The sequence below is a fragment of the Penicillium angulare genome (assembly GCF_028827245.1).
Source record: "Penicillium angulare strain IBT 27051 chromosome Unknown utg000001l_segment0_segment0, whole genome shotgun sequence".
In the NCBI taxonomy this organism is placed as follows: domain Eukaryota; kingdom Fungi; phylum Ascomycota; class Eurotiomycetes; order Eurotiales; family Aspergillaceae; genus Penicillium; species Penicillium angulare.
The window spans coordinates 2157398-2176552 of NW_026623160.1; the positions used below are offsets into that span (position 1 = coordinate 2157398).

The window sequence follows — 19155 nt, forward strand, 5'->3', positions numbered from 1 at the left end:
GAAGTCCCAAGAGACGACTATTTGCGACTCACTGATGCTTCCAACCTTGCTACTATTGCAGGCTCTGTCAGGGCCTCGAGACAAGTAATATCAATCGTACATATCACAATATACACCCAAGCATTATGATTGCTCCTTGAAACCACAGCAGGACTTCAGCTGCACAAGAACTCTCATCTTCTAGTGAATATCCCATACCGATATAGCCTGTTTGATTGCAAACTATATTATTCAGACCAAGGCTTTCTTGAGCAATGGCACATCACTGTATCATTTTAGACACCTATAAAAGAAGACACTGGTATCACAGATCGATACATTCGGAGTGGTGGAGTTTTGATCATTGTTTAACCAGACGTGGGAAAGCGAGAATACAGATGGATATCAATCAGGAAAATATGGACTTACCTACTATAATAAAGGACAGAAGGAAGTGGATGAGAAGAAGGTCCAATAAAAATGAAACTCAAGATGCTGGTTATCCGGTTAGGTTGTACAATGAGTTTGCATCTCAAGGCCACGGGCCCAATAGTAAACTTAATATCCTGCGAGATAGCATGAGTTTCTGAACGGGTGAACATTGACCAACAAAGATTACCATATCACATACTAAGTCTGAATCAATACTTAAACATGCCGTGAAAGGATTTTCATTTTACAGGAGCTATTACTCACGATAGTTAAGGGCTTCATGGCGCCGAAGACATTTTTTACTCTTTGGGCGTTCATGATAGAAAGTTCTTTGGACTTTTCTTTCCTTTGGCAATGAAAAGTGAGAAAGATTCCAGGAGACTCATCTGAAAGTATAATTTACTATAGGCCAAATGGTGTCCATTTGTGTTAGCTTTGCCAAAATTGTAGTTGAGTTTTGTAAGCTCGTGACTTGAACGTTGAAAATTTTCTCCTTGCTTTCTTTTCAGCGTTCAATTGAATAGGGGACGAATAAACTCTTATTTGACATAGTATACGTGGTTAATCATTAAAAGTATCGTCAAATTCAACAGATGAGTTCCAATACGGAGATTTTGTGTAATTTAGCCTTGATTGAGAAATCAATTTTTACTCTCCGCGATGTTATGCATAATTAAATGTCAAGAGAAGATATACGGCAAGGTGCACTTGAACCTGTAAAATATCTGCTTAAGCTGGATTCACTCTGCTCGGTTGGATGATGAATGGCACGTGGAGGAGAATGAGCGATGGACGTTCATCTCGTACATAAAACCCAGTATACAGAATTTCACCCGGAGCATATCATGACACCAACAAGCGCGAGTCGCTCTGTCGGAACATCCATTTTACCGTTGTCTTCTTGCAAGCGTGTGCCATTGTCACCGTTCAAGCATAAAAAACGACCAGACTCCAAAGACGGGCCTACAGTAGATTGGAGCTTTCAGTCGGAAATTAGACACAAACGAAAAGATCTCTTAGACGCAGTCCGGCGATGTTTATTGCTATATGCATTTGATTGATATTTACAAGAAAATACGCCATACTAAATTCATCCAGACAACAGCGGCCAATCTATTCTAATTGTCGCATGGGATCGGTTGATCGATCGTGAGAGTGAGGTGAGAAAACTGGCGATCCGGATCTCGAGGTTTTCTATATAGCATGTACAGAAACGCTTCAAGATAGACCCAGGCATGCTGTCTATAGAGTCCCAGAAGTTTCTTGATGACTTTGTGGCTGTTCATAGTGTGCTAGTTGCTAGGAGTGGTATTGGACGGTACAAATGACGGGTGACTGACTCAATTGACAATGATTCCAGATCGCGCATGCAATGGATATGTCGGGAACCCATCTCAAAACCCCGGCCCAGCTCCGTTGGGTATGTGTCAGAAGAGAGGCAAGGTGCATTTTGTAAGACCGTATTTATGATAGTGAATATTTCGGAGCTACAAGAGAAGCTTCGTGAAGCTAAAGATCTAGGCATTAAAGTTGGGTCTCACAAAGGAATCACGGGCGTGATGATTGGGATCCTGGCTGAACCGGAATCACCCCTTCGTACCCGCCAATCAAGATTGTCAATATGCCTAATGCGGTGTTTTCCCGACACCTAAACTAAGTACTTAATTCTATTCTAGTTATTTTATTCTTCGGCTCGCTGAGCACCAAAACTTCGAAACACGTGAGCTCTTGCCAAGACTGGGATCGACAGAGAGATTTGGAATTTCTGATCGTCACGGCTCGGGCGGACCCACTCCGGGACGTTGGGGTGGGCCAACCGAACACTTCGGCCATGATGCTCTGGTGGCGCCCATTTTTCGTATCCGTACTCCACAATGCAACAGCATTTCTCACATCGCTCAGAGTGATTTACGTTTTGCTTCAAATATTTGACGCACATAAAAGTGGTTCGGCCGAATCTGATCGATCGCTGCTTAATGGGCCACATGGATGAACCCTCGGCCCGTCGACCACCGGGACACCGGTGAGAATTTTAGGAGGTCGCCCATGTGGCGTGGAGAGTTTATTTTTGAAAGTTCTCATCGAGATTTGCCACTGCGAAGCTTTGTTGTAAAGATTCTAGGGCCTACTGACTTCCCTGCCAACGGCATAGCTTGGATAGAAGATCTAACTCCCGCCTCAGTGATTCCACCATATGTCCTGGCATGCTTGCACGAGGTCAGCTTCTCCAGGCTTCTTTTGTTTGCCCCCCGGGCAACCTGTCCACTCATGCTCCCAAGTCAATTATGTGGAATGAATTGAATGAACAGTCGCTCGGCATTTTACCAGCTTCAATTTCATTTAGCAATACATAAAGAGACAACATAGAGTGCGCGCTACATAAAATGTGGTATGGGCCCCGCAGTATGCCTTGACGCTACCCCTGAGTCACTTGCATCCTAAGCACTAATCTCAATATACATAGTCGAAGGCTAATTCATTCCCATTGACTGTACTGATCGCCTAGCTCGTTTTCATTTCTGTTCCATCGGAATCCGTTCCGTTTCCTCACTGAGTATATTTAGCTTTTGCTGAAGGGTTGCAAGCCTTTGTTCCAGCTCTTGTATTCTGTTATAGTCGTTTGCCATGGCTTCTAGACTTTTTTGCATATCAACATTCCGCATGTTCTGCTTCCAAAAGTGATCTCTGATTCTCCTATAGGCAACATATTAGACAATTGGCGATTATAAAGGAGCTTTCTTTAGGTTTCAATAAAAACGGTACCTACTGCGCTCTTTCATTTAAGCTATAGAGAAAAGCGTCAATCGTGGACGCAAATATCTGAGGGGATGACAAAGACTTACTCCCTTGAGAGGGTATCAACCAGATCTATGGGAACTTTGGGTGCTTCATTTTGTTTGGCCGTCATACCCAGGGAAGATTCGGGTGGGCCATGCGTGCCCAGAGGGGCGTCATCCATGGAAGTATGATTTTGTTCAACCATTGTGTCCTTTAAAAAGTCCTCGTAAACGGGTCCTTCATATTCATTGCGGTAATTGTTCTCCCCCGAAACAACTCCAGATAGAGGAACACTGTAGATTGAAGCCGGCTGTTGTGTGCTTCCTCTGAACATTTGACCCCAGTCTGCTAAGAAGTTGGCTGGTCTTGTAGAAGGCTCATCCTCTAGCATATAGTTCATAGCTGGCTATGATGGTAAGAGAGAAGAAAAAACTCGAAAGCCATAAAGGAAGTGGCTGGAGGGGAGGAGAAACATATATGCTACTGTGAACATGGATATGGCTGAGGCAAATTTTGTTTGAGTTTGAGAACAGTACCTGTTCCACCCTTTAACCTTTAGCGTCGCCCCCCAGCCCAGAACAAAACCAAAAAAAAAAGAGAAATTAAAAAGGAAAAAGGTAAGAAAATTGAAGGATAGATTTTGTATCTACATGCTACAGGGCAGTGGAAAATCGACAACCGCTTATGACACATCAAGTTACGTGACATGAGTACTTATCTAGAATTTTCAGTATGTATTGTAGTAAGGATATTCGCTCTTTCGAGTTTATAGGCATTTTCGTTCTAGCTCCTTGGCTTGGTGCAGTCTAACGACGAGAGCGGCCTGGTGCGGAATGACCAGAGCACCTTTCGTGTAATTCTCTTGCTTGTTGCTTCTTCAAGATATCGCATGATGAAAACTGAGCTCAGGTATCCATCAAGGCTTGGCTTTGTTTTAGAGAAAGCGTGGGAAAAGATGAAAAATAGTAATTCAGGTCTTGGACGGTTGTTCAACTTGCTTTCTGGCCCATGAAAAGCATTGTCACGTCTAAGGTTATAGGTAAATGAGCAATATGCAGTTTAAAATTCTGTTTATTGTGTCCATCCATGGTCTGCACGTATCCATTATGAACACTACGGTAACACTCACATACTCTAGAAATGATGTTCAACAGACGAGAAGAAAATAAAACACGTGTTTCTCTCCCTTTAGCCTAGCTATTAACCAAAAACCCTACTAGAAACTGGACACTTTGAAGTTCACTGTTTGTTCTCTCCTTCCATCCTCTCTGCTACCAAAATCCTTTCACTCTGTTTTTACACCATGCCCAAAGCCATCTACATACCATGGACCGAGTCAGAAGAAGAGCTTCTTCTCGGCTGGTTGGCACAGCACAAGCGCTTGTCATGGGAAGAAAAGTCTGAGAAATACACGGATGACTTTGGCATGCCACGGACCCCGGAATCGCTGCGTGGGAAATATAACCAACTTCTCAAAGGTATTCGACGCCAGCGTGTGATTCCACGGCATTTCACTACGTCACGGCGAGAGAGACCCAAGCAAGCACGGCGCAAATCATCACGGCGTAGATCGACGCTACAAATGCCCACCTTCCCACCGCGTCTTGGACTGAGAGACAATGATGCTGCAGCTGAGCAAAAATTGGAAGGCTTGAGATCGAATTCCTCGTTCGTGAAAAAGGGTCTAAATCTAGGTAAGACTTGCTGTGCCATATACGTATGAAGAACAAACAGAAGCTTATCATGATGAACAGATGGGACCGTCCAAAGCAATCAACGGCCACAGACCGAACGGCGACACCAATCGATGTCCCGGAGGAGCTGGAAGCTGCTTGATCGAATTCTAGAAACTCGTCTCTCTTCAACCCACGCCTTTCATTATCGATCACGCTTTCAATAGAATTCATGGAGACTTTGCGGCGAGAAGTAACGCTGTTCACAAGTTGGAAGATGGGTTTGAGATACCACAAGACGGGTTTGCTCAGCTGACATAGGGTTGTCCACTTGTCTTTGAATTCTCTTCGCTTATTTTCTTTTTTGTTCGCTCCTTCATTTCAACCCATCGATAACTCGACTTTTGTTTCTAGTTACAATAACAGCAGCGGTTGGAAAGCCGTTTAAATCTAGGTAGAAATAAAATCCGTTTACCTCTGATACTAAGTTGGCAATTTATTTCGGATTGTGCTTAAGCCATACTGTCGATAATTGGAGGAGATGTCTTGGTAGAGGGCTCTGGAACAAACCGCTCACGGATACCAAGGGCGAGAACATAATCTATGGCTGAACAAAATATGAAGCATGGTTTGGGATGTGTCTGTAGCAGTCTTCCGGCATTTTCTCGGCTCATGACAGCTACGAATCTTGAGTTGACTATTAAACATGCAATTCTCTCACGGGGCTTGATCCGTGAATGTTTCGACCGGGTAGTCAATTTTCTGCCGCCGAACTTGATTCGATGGGTTAAAGTTTGCAACAAATTGAGTTTCTACTGCCATGCAGCTGACGATCCATGGAACGGCCGCCGATCTATTTACCTGCCGGGAAAACCCCCGAATAATTTGCCACTTGGGTCATGAAGTCACTTCCCGAGCACTTACAGAGGGCCTGTGTTCGAGTCTTTACATCGAACTCAGCGTGTACCATGAAAGAAGATCCCATATCCATACTAACGTTCCTGTATACAATTGGCGGGACTTGTGCGGCTCATTAGTCGAAGATACATGTAAGATTCATTAATATCACAGCCAACAGCTGACAATCAAGCTTCTTCGTTGGATGTGTAGATAATATTCAACCAGAAATAGTACCCGCATGAATTTCGGATGCCATCGATATCTAGGGGAGTGGAAGGTCAAATCCAGCGGTTCCGTTGGCCTGCCGGCTTACTTCGTGTGCGCCAGAATACCGCAATTGCCATAAATCTGCACTTCTACATGTGCTCTTTCCAACCTGTCTGGGTGTCTCTTGAGACTTCACAATGAGACTTCCATGACTGGCCCAGCATAACTGTGACGTGCTCTCAGAAAGTAATACACGACGGCAATAACACTGCTGCCACCAATACCCAAGACACTCCAGTTCATTTTGTCCACGCTGGGATCTACCTCGGATGGCCAGAAACTGAAAAACACCACAATCGTGGTATAGATGATAGCCACTCCATTGATGACCGTACCGCAGGCTCCAGGACAATGGAATGGTCCCCATACAAGCTTCCCACCGGGAACGTTGACAGCAGCCTGCTCACCGTCGTCGGTAGACGCAATGTCGCCACGGATACGGCGACGAAACAACAGGATAGAAACTATCAAGTAAGAGAGATAGGACCCTGATACGGCCATAGATAACACATCATCTAGCGCAACGGACGAACCGATGTTAATGAGTGCCAGCACCATGCTGACAGACACAGTCAGAACAATCGCATGCACGGGAAGCCGGCGGGATGATGAGACCTGCCGTTGGCACGGTTAGAAATCAATAACGGAAGATCCAGTACAGATAGAGCCTACCTGTGCCCACCAACGCCAGCCGGGAACTCCCTTGTCTCGGGCAAACGACCACAGCTGTCGTGATGCCGCGGCCATCAATCCAATTAGAGAACAGGCATAATTAATGAGTACGATGGAGCACATGGCCAACGACCCCGACCGGGAGTTAGTCGCCTCATAGAAGATTGCCATGAAGGGATAGCCGGTGGGAGAATTGAGCACTTCTCTAGGATCGAAGGCGCAGAAGAGAATGGCGATCAGCATGCCGAAGCCAAGACAGCCGTTGACGAGGACGCTTAGCAGGATCACACGGGGAATGACGCGCGATGCACTCTCTACTTCCTCAGACATCTAAGATCATCAGGGTACGGGACGGAAAATCATGAAAGATGCAAGTAACCTACATGGACAGCGGCATCGCCCCCCGCAAGTGCGAATGCGCAGCTACTCATGCCCACAAACCAGGCTAAGCCTTGGGTGGCAAACTCCCCACTGTTGGAGAATTGCAGGAACACCTCTTTGGTGGACTTATGGTCTGACATGTATACCAAGGGGATCATGATACCGAAAAACCCTAGAACGTGCACAACCAAGGTCAGTGATTCGAGTCGAGGCAAAACCTTCCCGCCGGCCAGGTTAGCGAGCAACGCAAAGACAAGAGCCGCCCAGACGAGCAGAGTGCCTTGCCAAGGCTGAGAATCATAATGCTGATTGCCCAAGGTCGCTGCCCCTTGAATTGTCGTTCCGGTTAAAAACGCCAGGGAGGCGAGGGCGGTCTGCCAGCCAAGAACAGTCCACCAACCTGTCAATCCGAGCTTTAGCACATAGACCTGTCACGGTGAAGAACGCACTGGGATATTACCGGTAATGTAACTCAAGAACTTCTGGTGCTTCGTTGGTGCCAACATAGCTGCCCAGTGATATTGCCCGCCCGCGGTGGGCGCCCTAACTGACAGTTAGGCATCGCCACCGTATCCAAGCTTGAAACTTACATTGATGAGAGCTCTGAGAGGACGACGAAGATGGATGCGGTGCCGATCCAGGCGAAGATGAAAGCATATACTGCACCACCAGACCCACCGCTTCAGTAAATTAGCATGATAACCATTGATATCTGCGCAAGGAGCGTACTTTTCCAGAGGTCTAATGAAGGTGCTGTGCAAGCCGTCAGTATTTCACCCAGGCATTCCGAAGCGGAGGAGTCGTACCCGAGCAATCCTTCCCACGTCCCTAGGATCGTACAACTGAAACCGAAGATTGAGAGCATGCCAAAGTTTCGCTTGAAGTGTCAGCTGCTTGGACTCGTGAAGCTCATCTTGCCCATCACTGGCAGGCATACCTTGAGGACCGGGTTCTTGCCCATTCGTTGGAGATGGGCATCATCCCGCTCTTGCGGGGCGTGAGCTTTTGCTGGGCTGTCCATTCCGATGGAAGGAACAAGATTCTTCTGGTCGCTTGAATCCATGTCGCTGGCTTCAAATGCAGACAGTATAAAGATCGAAGATGGAAAAAGAGAGGCTGAAGTAGCAGTCGAAGCAGAGTTGGAAAAGATCGAGGAAATTGTGTGTCTGGATGGAGACTTCACAGACCAGGAGAATTAAATACTAAGAGAAAAGAAGATTTGGCACGCGAGAGATAGATGTCGAGCGATCTGATTGGGTGTGGCGCGTTCGAGGTGCCTTGCTTGAGATCAACATTCCCATTACTAGACTTTGCTTGGATACCTTGCACAACAACCAATGGCACAGCTTGTGATCGTTTCGCGGGCACCCACCTAGATCCATCGCGAAAAGTGGGGCTGATGGTCGGGGAGAACGGGAGATTAGCTTTGCAGTAAGCCAGAACTCGACTTCGAGCCCAGAACACATGCTTCAACCATGGAATGAAACCATATCTGAGGAAGTGGATGCAGATCATAAGGATCTCATTGGCCACACATGATGGTGATGAATGGAGCTTCCACATGAAAACTTTCCATCTATGGAATAGTCTATTCTTATCAGTAGAACCACGGCCTAAGTTGGTCAAGGTGGGGTGTACTACTCCTAACCGATGCCACGATGACGCTTTGTGCCAAGGGCCCAGTATGCAAAGTAAGATGAATTATAGGAATCTCGGTCAATGGCTTGAAGGCTATCATAATCATCGCGATAGCTCCTGGGACCGTGAGTTCTAGACTCAAGGGATTCCGTTGACGCATCCGGCACCGTTCATTGGCATACCATATCGTGCGCAAACTGTCATAAGTGCACGATAGTGCGCATTGAAAACCAAGCTGGATCCTGGCAGCCTGTTCACTTATAGCTACTCAAAAAGTTGATCCGCAGCCGTTCCACAGTCACGGAGAGCCTTCTTTCCTACACTTCTTTCGTTTACTCTTTCCCGCAGACATGGGCACTCGATTTACAAATGACACCAAGGACCCTGCAATCAATGTGACTGCCTGGTGTTTTTTGGTTGTGATGATCCTCAGCGTTTTCACGCGACTAGGTACAAAATATCGACTATTTCATAAGCTTGATATCGATGACCTCCTGATCGTAGCTGCACTTGTACACCTGTCTTGTCTTTTCTAAGTTGGACCGCTCTTGGCTGACGATTTGGGCAGTTTCTCGCGGTCGGCCAGACCCTTGTTGTGTCTCTGGCGGTGGCATCCGGCTATGGCAGCCACTTCGAAGAGATATCCAGCCTTGACGCTGTTAGAGTTATGAAGGTGAGAAGAGAGAATTGTGACACCACTTCATTCCCCACTTTCCGTACGGGCCCCTGACATGGAATCCTTAGAGCTTATATGCTGCGTTTCTCCTTTATATCATGAGTCTTTTTCTATCCAAAATGTCTTTTGTCATCTTCATCCGGCAGTTTACGCTAGTAGCCAAAGGAAAACGGCTGTCCAGAGGCATTGAGATTACTCTATATGTCTGGGCATTGACTGCACTTTTGGGCAGTGCCTTTCAATGCAAGTTCCCACCTTGGGATCTGTGGCGCGGTCAATGTTTTAACCTGGTAATTTCAACCTTATTAAACTTGGGCGCGGTTCCAAATCCCTGCGACGTCTCTCAGGCTAACACAACCTAGCTCGCCTGGCGGTATTTTGTGGTCATTTCGAATATTGCGACTGAGGCTTTACTACTTTCGCAGTTACTTCCACTGGTATTGACTCTTCGGATCGTCAAGCATCGCCTCATCGTAGGAAGCATTTTCATGCCACGTCTTTTGTATGTTTTGCACTTTCCCTTTTCTGCCCTCCACGGACTCATATCCTAGCTCTCACAGTGTGATGACTGCATCGATATGTGAGATCTCTTTCCTCAAGAAAGCCACCCAGACGACTGATCCCGCGTACGACCTGTGCAACATCACAATCTTCGAAATGGTCATCCAATGTCTGAGTATAGTGGCCGCGTGTTGGCCACAGTTGCAGCCATTTCTCTCTTGGGTACAATCAAGCGGGCTCGTAATGCTCCATGCCAGTGGTACTCAGGCGCAGGACTATAAGACACGATCATCTACGAAGTCAATTGGCGGTCGCGTGGAAAGCCACGAACTGTCAGATTTTCGAATTCCATCTCATTCAACAGAGGTCGCGGAAGGGAAGACAGAGAGGCAAATTGGCTGCTCATCCGTGGACATGCAAGACCACAGCGCCGACTTGGAGAGCCTGGATGCTGGAAGCCAACAAAGCTGGGAGAGTTCCATTTTGGTGGAGCAAACTTACCATCGATGCGATCATATTTGGGTTTAACCTACAGACTCTTCTGCCGAAGCGACTCTTGCAATCATTCGTCATTACAGACACAACGCGTTGAAACAGCTTTGGAGGTTTTGTTTAATAATTCTGTCTTGTAAAGAGCTCATGTCGACAATGATGTCATAATCTGACGATTAAGTGATTGAGGACCTCGTGGGCTCTTGAAGATTCTTTCACGTCACAGGGAATCACATGATACATAATTACTGTCTTGGATCTACTCGGATTGCGGCCCTTCCCGACCGGCATTTGTATCAAATAAGTAACAATTAACTGAGTTTGCTATGGACGCTGTAGACGAATGTATAAGGTTGGGCCCTCTATCAAACGACCAGGCAAGACTTGAAGACTAAAAAGGGAGAACTTGAATATATGTCACTCAATTCCCTGACTTTTAAAGCTTCAAATGAAGAACGCAGAGGTAGTAATAAACCTTTGACGAAAATCAGTGGAAGACATCATCTACGAAACATCAAACAAAGCGAAGGAGAAGGCACATCAATTCACATATCGATCAAATCAAAGCAGATAAAAACGAAAGAGCAGGGAAACTCGGTGTTGTGCCAGGCTGTCTTGGAGGACTACGCTTGAGCCTTCTGGTCGCCTCCCGGGCGTATCTCGTAGTCATTATCAAGCATCAATTTTTTGTACTCGGCCCAATCGATCTCGATCTTTTCCATTGCCGCTTGATACCCCTCCGGATCATCGTTGAGCTTCTCATGGGTGAGCTTCTGGTCCATCATGCAAGTAAAAAGGTAGGAATTATAGTCGATGAACTTGCTAGGCGGATTCGGGATGTGTTGGAATTTCATCCGGCGGTCTTGGCCCAGACGCTCGGTCGCAGAATCTGCTTTTCGCTTTTTTGTGTTCAAAGGCTGCCCATCATTTGATTGGGCCCCGTCATTTTGATTCATCGCATCATGGACGCGCTGAGCTTTGGCGGTTTCTTTTACTCCCTGCGATTGGCTGGTAAGGCCACCCTTCCCCGGAAAGAAAGTCGGTGGTCTTTTTTCACCATCGATCCCCTTTTCCGCGGCCCATTCCTCGTAAGATTGGTCTTGTGCCTTGGCAGCACCACCAATCTGCTCGTCAAGCCAGGCTTGGTCTTTATTCTTGAGCCGTTTCGTTATGTTACTCCGAACATTCCAATCTTCGCTATTGAAGAGCTCTTTACGATGGCTTTCCTGTATGTCAATCCACTGGATCTTTATCAGCATAGGGGGGTAGACTTGTATGACTTTGCCGGTCTTGGTGACACGCGGCTTCCGCTCTCGATCCGGGTTAGGTGTAAGCGAAGCTACATTGGTCACTTTTCCAATGTTGCGACGCCCGTAGATACGGGCACCATTGATCCGAATGTCCAAGACGGATTCCTTTTTTCCAGAAATCAATGGTAAGCTGGCTAGCGCTTCTTGTGCATATTCTGTCGCATCTCCAATCTCGTACTTTGCTTTGCCAGGCTCTCCATAGCCAAAGACTATTCGGCAGCAGCCTGGCCATGAGCTGAATTTACAGTAAACTTCAGGAAAGGCTCCTTCAGGTGTATTCAGTGAAGATGCCGTTCCCTTTGGTTTGGTCTTATTGCTGGTGGGTTGGCTTCCATCTTGACTCTTGGTCGACGCCAGCACACGCCCTGGTCGATCCAGTGGTTCTGGAGGCTCATTGCTACTGTCGGCCGAGCCTGAATTCTCTGTTGGAGCATTGAAAGACCCCGTCGCTGCCGCTGTCTGGGAGAACTTGTCAACCTCATCACACTCTGACTCACTGTGAGCCTCACTGTTCATTCGGTTTGGCTGACTGGGAGCTGACGAAGTTGCTGGAGGTTTGCCACCACTGTTCAGCCATTTATCAAGATTTTGAAGCGTACTGTTGTCCCTATCTGCCTTTTTCTCCTTGGCTTTGTCTGACTCGGGTTGCTTGTTCTCATCATGACTCTCATTGGATGTTTCATCAACTTCTTTGCTAGCAGGATGGGTCGTGCTCTCGCTTGCAGAAGCCATTGTAGAGGCAGCTCATCTGATCGAACCGACGCAGAGTGAGAGCTCACTTTGGATCAAGGAGCATTAAATACAATTGCATTGTAACCCTTGCTTTGGTTTGGGATTTTGAATCCGTAACAAAACTGCCCTCCACCTTAAAAGAGGCGTGCCTAGTATTCCATCTTTTATTGATTGTAGCACATACTACCCGCTTTTTAGTAAGACTCATGACATATCTGTTGAACGAAACCTAAATTGGACTGTTTCCAATACCTCGTGGAACCGCAAAATGCCTATGTGTCCGATACTATCTCCATAATTGAATGACGCAACTGAATCATGTGAAGAAAATGGGGCAAAATTTGATGGAACCAGTTCATGCAAGAAACCTATATAACTTCTACACCCTCTCGACACCACATGCCTCATAGGCTTCGTGGTCTATATCTATATTATCTGTAACCACAAAAACGGCATGGCCTGTGGATTTAGATACAAAAATTAGCGTGAGAAGCATGAACAAGAATTTTTCTACCCATGGATGGCCATTTTTGTCGACATTACCGGCATCAAGTTCCGCTTCGTTAGAGCCAACAGGGCTTCCTCTGTCAATATCTGGACTCTCATCAGTATCTCCTAAATTACGGAATGATACGTCTCTTGATACATATAAAAAGCGGCCTTCCGGTTCAGAAGCCACTTCTCGTTTAGACGAAAACGAAGACAAAGAGACGAGAACAACAACGAGAACAACAACGAAAGCAACAACCAGAGTAACAACGGAGGCGGCGATAGTATCACATACAACGGAGGCTTACAGTGAGCCTTTACAATCTGAACTGCAGCATTGCAGAGATTGCTCCGAATCAGGCTGGGGGGCTTCTGAAAACGCATGGTTTACCGTTCACTCGGGTTCCGAATCATCTTCACTTACTCTGACGCTTGATGATTTCCTAAAAACCATTCAGTTGGACGCAAATAATGCGGATTTAGCTTCTCAAAGTCTGGCATTGAACCGTACGGAGGGCTCCAAATTTATCAAAACATCAAATACTCAGGTATTTTGAAGATACTGCCACTGCCAGTCCGCAGTGCGGGTAAATAGAGTAAAATTGCTGACTCGTTGGCTCTGCCTATGAAGCGCCTAGTAAAAACCGAATCTCACACCTTTCCTGCGATAACGCCTCAGACATTGGATCCTTTTGCTACCCAGCAATCGCTCAGATATGCGGATCAAAATACGCATGACAAGACGGGTGACCGTACTTTATCAAGAACGAAATTGGTGGCTACCCTCGAGTCTTTGATGGAGCCATCTGCTAGAAACCCCACAATCGAAAGCCATTCAATACTGCAATGCCAGTCACCTAAAGGGCCGTCGTATTATGGAGTGACCTCGCTCCTATCTTCCGAAACATCAGAATGGACAGAAACTTTTCAATCAAACGTACCTACATCCTCTGACGGGCGGATTAACTCTCACCACATGGTTTCAGACGGTAGTGGGTTATCAATGACAATGTCAGATAAGAGTTTGGGTACAATGTTGGGGACTGTGGTCGGGGCGGGATTGATGTTTTATTGCATTTTTACACTCCACAAAGCATGCTATCGGCCTCGAGACGCATGCTCTAGGAAAAACCGGATATTAAACAAACCTACCGGAGCCAGATCGACTCAACTTACTTTAGTGGAAAGATCACGGTTTTCTGATTTCTCCTGATGCCCTTGAGCGTAAATGTACTTTCTTTGCTGGTGCTTGAATGGAATCTAATCTTAGCCGAAGAAATAGTGACGCGGGGAATACTGTAGATCTATCAAAGTGATTTACATATATCCTCAGCGGTGAATGTATATGGGTGTCTCATTGTTTGTTTTGCATATGGACTTAGCCAGCTAAGGTTCTATTCATTTCTGAGATGGCTCCTCTCTCGATACATACATCTTGTCCAAATTGGTCGCGTCTCTAGTATTCTTGGTGGATGTTTGGAATACGCGTGGATTTTTTTTTAATTGTCCCTCCATTTACCATTCCGTAGTGCAACTATCAAGATCCGAAGAGTAGGAGCGTTTCATTTTCCATCCACATCTGTGTAAAAGGTAGGTGGAGGAACCCCTATCCAGTCTCAGTTTCCTTGTTGAGTAACGTTACTTTGAGGTGTTGATAGTTGATATGCGGCGCTCAATCTTCCATTATATAAGCTTTCCCTTGTTGCCCAGTCTTTTCATGATGACCATACTCCCCTCACAAGTCTTTCTTGATCGTCGGCCACTTGTCTCTCTGAATTTCAAATTGATAGTCTGAATTGGTTAGTCCTGCGTATAATTATCAAAACCAACTTGCTACAAACCTGTCCAGAACTCTAGCTCATTCATTGAATCAGCCAACCGACAGAAGATGACCGACAACATCCCCTCAATTTCTTCGTTCTGCAATACCGCTCTTGTCGCCTGATGCCGCAGTGATTTGGCCCGTTGGAAATTTCTAGAGAGCCGCTGGCGGGCATGTATAGCTTTACTCATTGCATTCCAGTCAGCGATCTTCAGGAACGCCTTGGCGAAGCGCCAGTCCTCTTTCAATCGCCATGAAATGGGCCAACCTAGAGAAATCGAATGAAACTCAAAGGCGCTTTTCCAATCTATTGCTTGTCAACAAGATAGACACTTGAAAGAAAAGCCCAACAAACCGTATTTTGCATAAGGCGGTGGATTTGAGGAACATCGAGAAGACCGAGGCATGGTAAGTCGCTTTTGGGGAGAGGAGATGAGAAACGATTTTAGCAACTTAGAAAGCACAAGATGATGCATATATGTACTGCTGAACAATGGCAAAAGACTGCGTTAGATATACATATAAGATTGCACAGATGTCATCTCCGATGCGTCTAATTTGCTCACGATGGTGAATCAGCACAGTTTTTGCTTCCTCATTTTCTTACGCTGGGCTGACTCTTGATAGAATAACGCTCTGTGTTGAACTGGATGTGCGCATCACTAGTTCAATCTTTATTCCACAACCAGTTCCAAATGCCCATGGATTTCTGTCTACCATTTCCAGAGTAATATCTACCATGAGAGTATTTCATGAAGTCTCTGTGCTACGGAGGCGCGGTTTTCTACGCTTGAAGCCTTGGACTTTAATCTCAAGTCTTGAAATTCGACCGCATGTACGGTAATTTCATTATTGAACGCCAAAATATTGCCTTATCTATAGACAACCACATATGCCGCAGCTTTGGGATGATACTATTCATCATATATTCGTTATTTGAATACATCACTGATCAGCCTCACATCCTTTCCACCAGTGCTTTCTAAATCCTTGACGATACCAATGTATATAAGTATTCGTCCAAGCTGGGATAGCCGCAATGGCAACAGAGATGAAAGCCAGGATAGGCTATCATAAGACCAGTCTGATACGATTAATCGACTTTGCAACATGGGCATGAGGCTTCTTCTACTCTTTGCTGCACTTCTTCATCTGGAGGTTAATGCTCATCTAAAATTGCTTTACCCGGAGCCTTTTAGCAATGGCACGCTCAATAATTCACCTTTGGCCTCAGATGGCTCCGACTTCCCTTGCAAGCTACGGCCTAATGCCTTTGGGGCCCCAACGGAACAAACATTCATACGCATCGGGGAAACCAACTCCTTGCAACTGGAAGGAAGCTCCACTCACGGGGGCGGATCTTGTCAGATAAGCTTGACTAGTGATAAGAGGCCTTCAAAGAACTCAAAGTGGAGTGTCATCAAATCGTTTGAAGGAGGCTGCCCAGCAAATGTCGATGGTAATCTTCAAGGAGGCTCAGAATCTATCCATGCGTTCAATCTCAATTTTGTCATCCCGGAAAATATTGCCCCTGGTGAATATACTCTCGCATGGACGTGGTTTAATCTCGGGTCGGAATCCGTGAAATGTATATGAACTGCGCGCCTATTACGGCTATCGGCGCTGCCGCAGAAAGGCAAACTAACAGCGGGTTAAAACAAGCTTCCACGTTCCCACCAATGTTCATTGCCAATATAAACGGTTGTACAACGAAAGAAAATGTTGAGATCCGATTCCCCCATCCTGGAGCATATGTCGAGTACAAAGGAAATCCCGGTTATCTGTCTTCTCCGGCCGACACAGCCTGTATGGGGACTCCTTCGTTCGGCGATTCCACGGAAAGCGTTCTCCCACAGTATTCTACGGATCCATATGGACAAACCGCCTTAGACTCAGGTTCTCCGCAGCCGAACTCTCATCTGGCAGGTTCATGTTTATCAATGTAATCCACTTTGACTATTTATTGGGCTGGATTTCCACTGCTTGCGTAGCTTTCCGCGATGGGATTAGGTAGTCTTAATGTGAGACCATAATCCAAATATATATCATTAACCAAATTCACCATTTTTACGTACACTATTCGCAGTACTATCCTCGCATTCACTGATTGAATATTGTAATTCATGTCCAGAGGCGTACGCCGCTTGGCTGGCTATAAGTTCTTGTGAAAGGACATTCTTGATAAGCTTGACATGAGAGACTTTTGAGTGGAGCAACAGATCAAGACGTGCCATCTCATATGACTGCGTGTGGTGCGTCTGTTCTGATATGTGTCCAAGATGAAAACGAAATTGCGCGTTTATGGCTGAATGGTGAAAGTTCGATTGATATCACGCATGGTGATAATAAACAGCCCTCTATGCTAGCTCACAATAGCCCAAGATACACACAATCAGTCGTAGGTTGGTGCAAATATAGCTGTTCGGCGTGTTGCTTACCATTCACACTAGTAGTTCCTCCATCTTTTTTTAGTTTGATGAGACTCTCCGTTCAGCAGACCTCGCGCTTTCATCGAAATGTATATCAAAAACGAAGCAAAAATTCAAAATTAGCATAGCAGAGGTAGAAGCCAGTGTATAAATTATAGTATGTCTCCCATGAACACGTGTCCCAGAATTTGATGTATTCTCTTATCATTGGCTGCCGTAAACATAAATGCAGGCCAACGCTCATTGTTCGAACTTTTGATTCTGACCTCAATATAACAACTTTTGGTACATTGAGCAGACAGACCTCACGGCCCATATCTGAAACCCAAAGCCCCGATGGATCAAGATGTTCAAGTAGCCTGCCAGGAGTATTTCGCAGAGAGTACCAGACTTGGGTTGGTAAAAAGGTGCTGAAGCTTATCTTCATCAATGACCTTTCTCAGCTTCCAAAGCCTGAATATCGCAATGAGAGCGAGAAAAAAGCACAACGTGGTCCCGGTAACTACGAAGGTCACGAGAGCCATCAGGGAGCATTGGCCTTTGTGTGACCCGAACACACTGACTAGCGTTGTTAATAATCCAGCAGCAGCGTTCAAGCAAACCGGCCTGTAAACCATCTCGTCTCAGTATTCGGCAGCCAAGTTTAAAATAGGGCTCTCACGTAAAAACGCGGTTAATCAACCACGTGTAGTTGTCTCGAAATATGACAGAAAGCCATCCAAGCACAAGCCCTCCAAACAAGAGGAAAATGCAAGCAACGATGAGCAAGGGAGGGTTCCGGATAGTATGCAAGACGACGCGCCCAGCACTATTGTTCTGAAGCGTTCTCTGGACCTCGGTGGAATCTTCTAAAGAGGCGAAAGTACCCGGCACTACAAGATACCCAGCCAGGAGTATCCAATTGGCAATACCGGCACAAAGATTATATTTCCAGTTCATTTGGGCTTCTTCCTTTAGCATTCGTGCGTATAGATTGTCGGATTTGAGCTGGCCGCAGTTGCTACATTTCTTTCGGAAGCGGTCAGGGAAAGAGACTGACGAGCGGTTCCGGAATGATGTATGACAAGCATGGCTGAATGAAGCCCAGCAGGAGGTCATGGTTCAAGATTGCTTAGTGAACAACGAGGGAAATTGTAAGCTATAAGTATACCGTACACCTCTCACGTGTCCAACCCTGACTACTTAAAAGTTGCCACTACGTTGGTACATATAAATAGCGAGACGACCTCAGCAATCTTCAACCTGTGAACGATACATCATTGTCGGGTCTGGAAGATGAGGGAGTAGTGACTACCTTCAACAGGTGCCATGATGTGGTTCATACGAGGCGACCAATTCTAATGCTTTACTGTGGACTGGGCTGCAAGATAATGATGGGACGTGGGTGTACAACCGCCTGGGAGTGGATTTCCTGTCGTTCCGTCAAAGAAGTAGCCGACTCCAGAAGCGCATTAGTAGGAATTGAAGAACATTTTGGAAGGAAGTGGGTCAAACCGCCGCGTCAGGTATGAATGTATAGAATAATATGATTGAGGAATTGGTGATAATTTTGAGGGCGGAGGACCACAAAACATATGCAAAATGAGTGAGCGCTGAGCTAGCAAAATGAGGGACTTGTCAATGAAATGTACGGATTGAGTCTACGTGGCCCATAAATGGTGTCTGTGGAGTTAAATGGGCTCCAGATGCTCACAGGGGAAGGGCTAATAGTCTCTAGGACCAATCTAGACTCTAGGAGGGCCAGCATCGCTCCTAGGACGGAAGAAGTAGCTCATAGGATACTATTTCGTACTCTCAGGAAGAGTAAAGCTTATAAAAAGCATTCAGTTGTTCCCAGAATCGCCCAAGTGGCTCCTGGGAACGCCGGTGGAGCTCCCGAGAGCAGCTGTCAGGGATATACATGAGGCGTACACGCTAAGCAGCGGACGCGGACCCACATGGCACATCTGGGTTCCCCTGAACGCGAGGAAGATATCTTTCTTCT

General features: G+C 46.1%; 5 protein-coding genes across 5 annotated transcripts; 2 read left to right on the plus strand and 3 right to left on the minus strand.

Annotated features, from left to right (window-relative positions):
- Positions 1-2924: 2924 nt before the first annotated feature.
- Positions 2925-3589, minus strand: N7478_000762 (uncharacterized protein; the record flags this gene model as incomplete). The annotated part of the gene is made up of 3 exons (XM_056916977.1): positions 2925-3105; positions 3179-3196; positions 3255-3589. The coding sequence occupies 3 exons, from the start codon at positions 3587-3589 to the stop codon at positions 2925-2927; spliced, it is 534 nt and encodes a 177-aa protein (XP_056784857.1).
- A 903-nt stretch (positions 3590-4492) lies between these two features.
- Positions 4493-5025, plus strand: N7478_000763 (SANT/Myb-like DNA-binding domain-containing protein; the record flags this gene model as incomplete). The annotated part of the gene is made up of 2 exons (XM_056916978.1): positions 4493-4883; positions 4976-5025. The coding sequence occupies 2 exons, from the start codon at positions 4493-4495 to the stop codon at positions 5023-5025; spliced, it is 441 nt and encodes a 146-aa protein (XP_056784858.1).
- Positions 5026-6161: 1136 nt separating this feature from the next.
- Positions 6162-8145, minus strand: N7478_000764 (amino acid permease; the record flags this gene model as incomplete). The annotated part of the gene is made up of 8 exons (XM_056916979.1): positions 6162-6644; positions 6702-7031; positions 7085-7482; positions 7543-7625; positions 7673-7762; positions 7812-7835; positions 7889-7959; positions 8020-8145. The coding sequence occupies 8 exons, from the start codon at positions 8143-8145 to the stop codon at positions 6162-6164; spliced, it is 1605 nt and encodes a 534-aa protein (XP_056784859.1).
- Positions 8146-9070: 925 nt separating this feature from the next.
- On the plus strand, positions 9071-10425 carry N7478_000765 (uncharacterized protein; the record flags this gene model as incomplete). The annotated part of the gene is made up of 5 exons (XM_056916980.1): positions 9071-9232; positions 9289-9393; positions 9465-9686; positions 9759-9898; positions 9957-10425. The coding sequence occupies 5 exons, from the start codon at positions 9071-9073 to the stop codon at positions 10423-10425; spliced, it is 1098 nt and encodes a 365-aa protein (XP_056784860.1).
- Positions 10426-11012: 587 nt separating this feature from the next.
- On the minus strand, positions 11013-12431 carry N7478_000766 (uncharacterized protein; the record flags this gene model as incomplete). The annotated part of the gene is made up of 1 exon (XM_056916981.1): positions 11013-12431. One exon carries the CDS (start codon positions 12429-12431, stop codon positions 11013-11015), a length of 1419 nt encoding a protein of 472 aa, XP_056784861.1.
- Positions 12432-19155: the final 6724 nt, after the last annotated feature.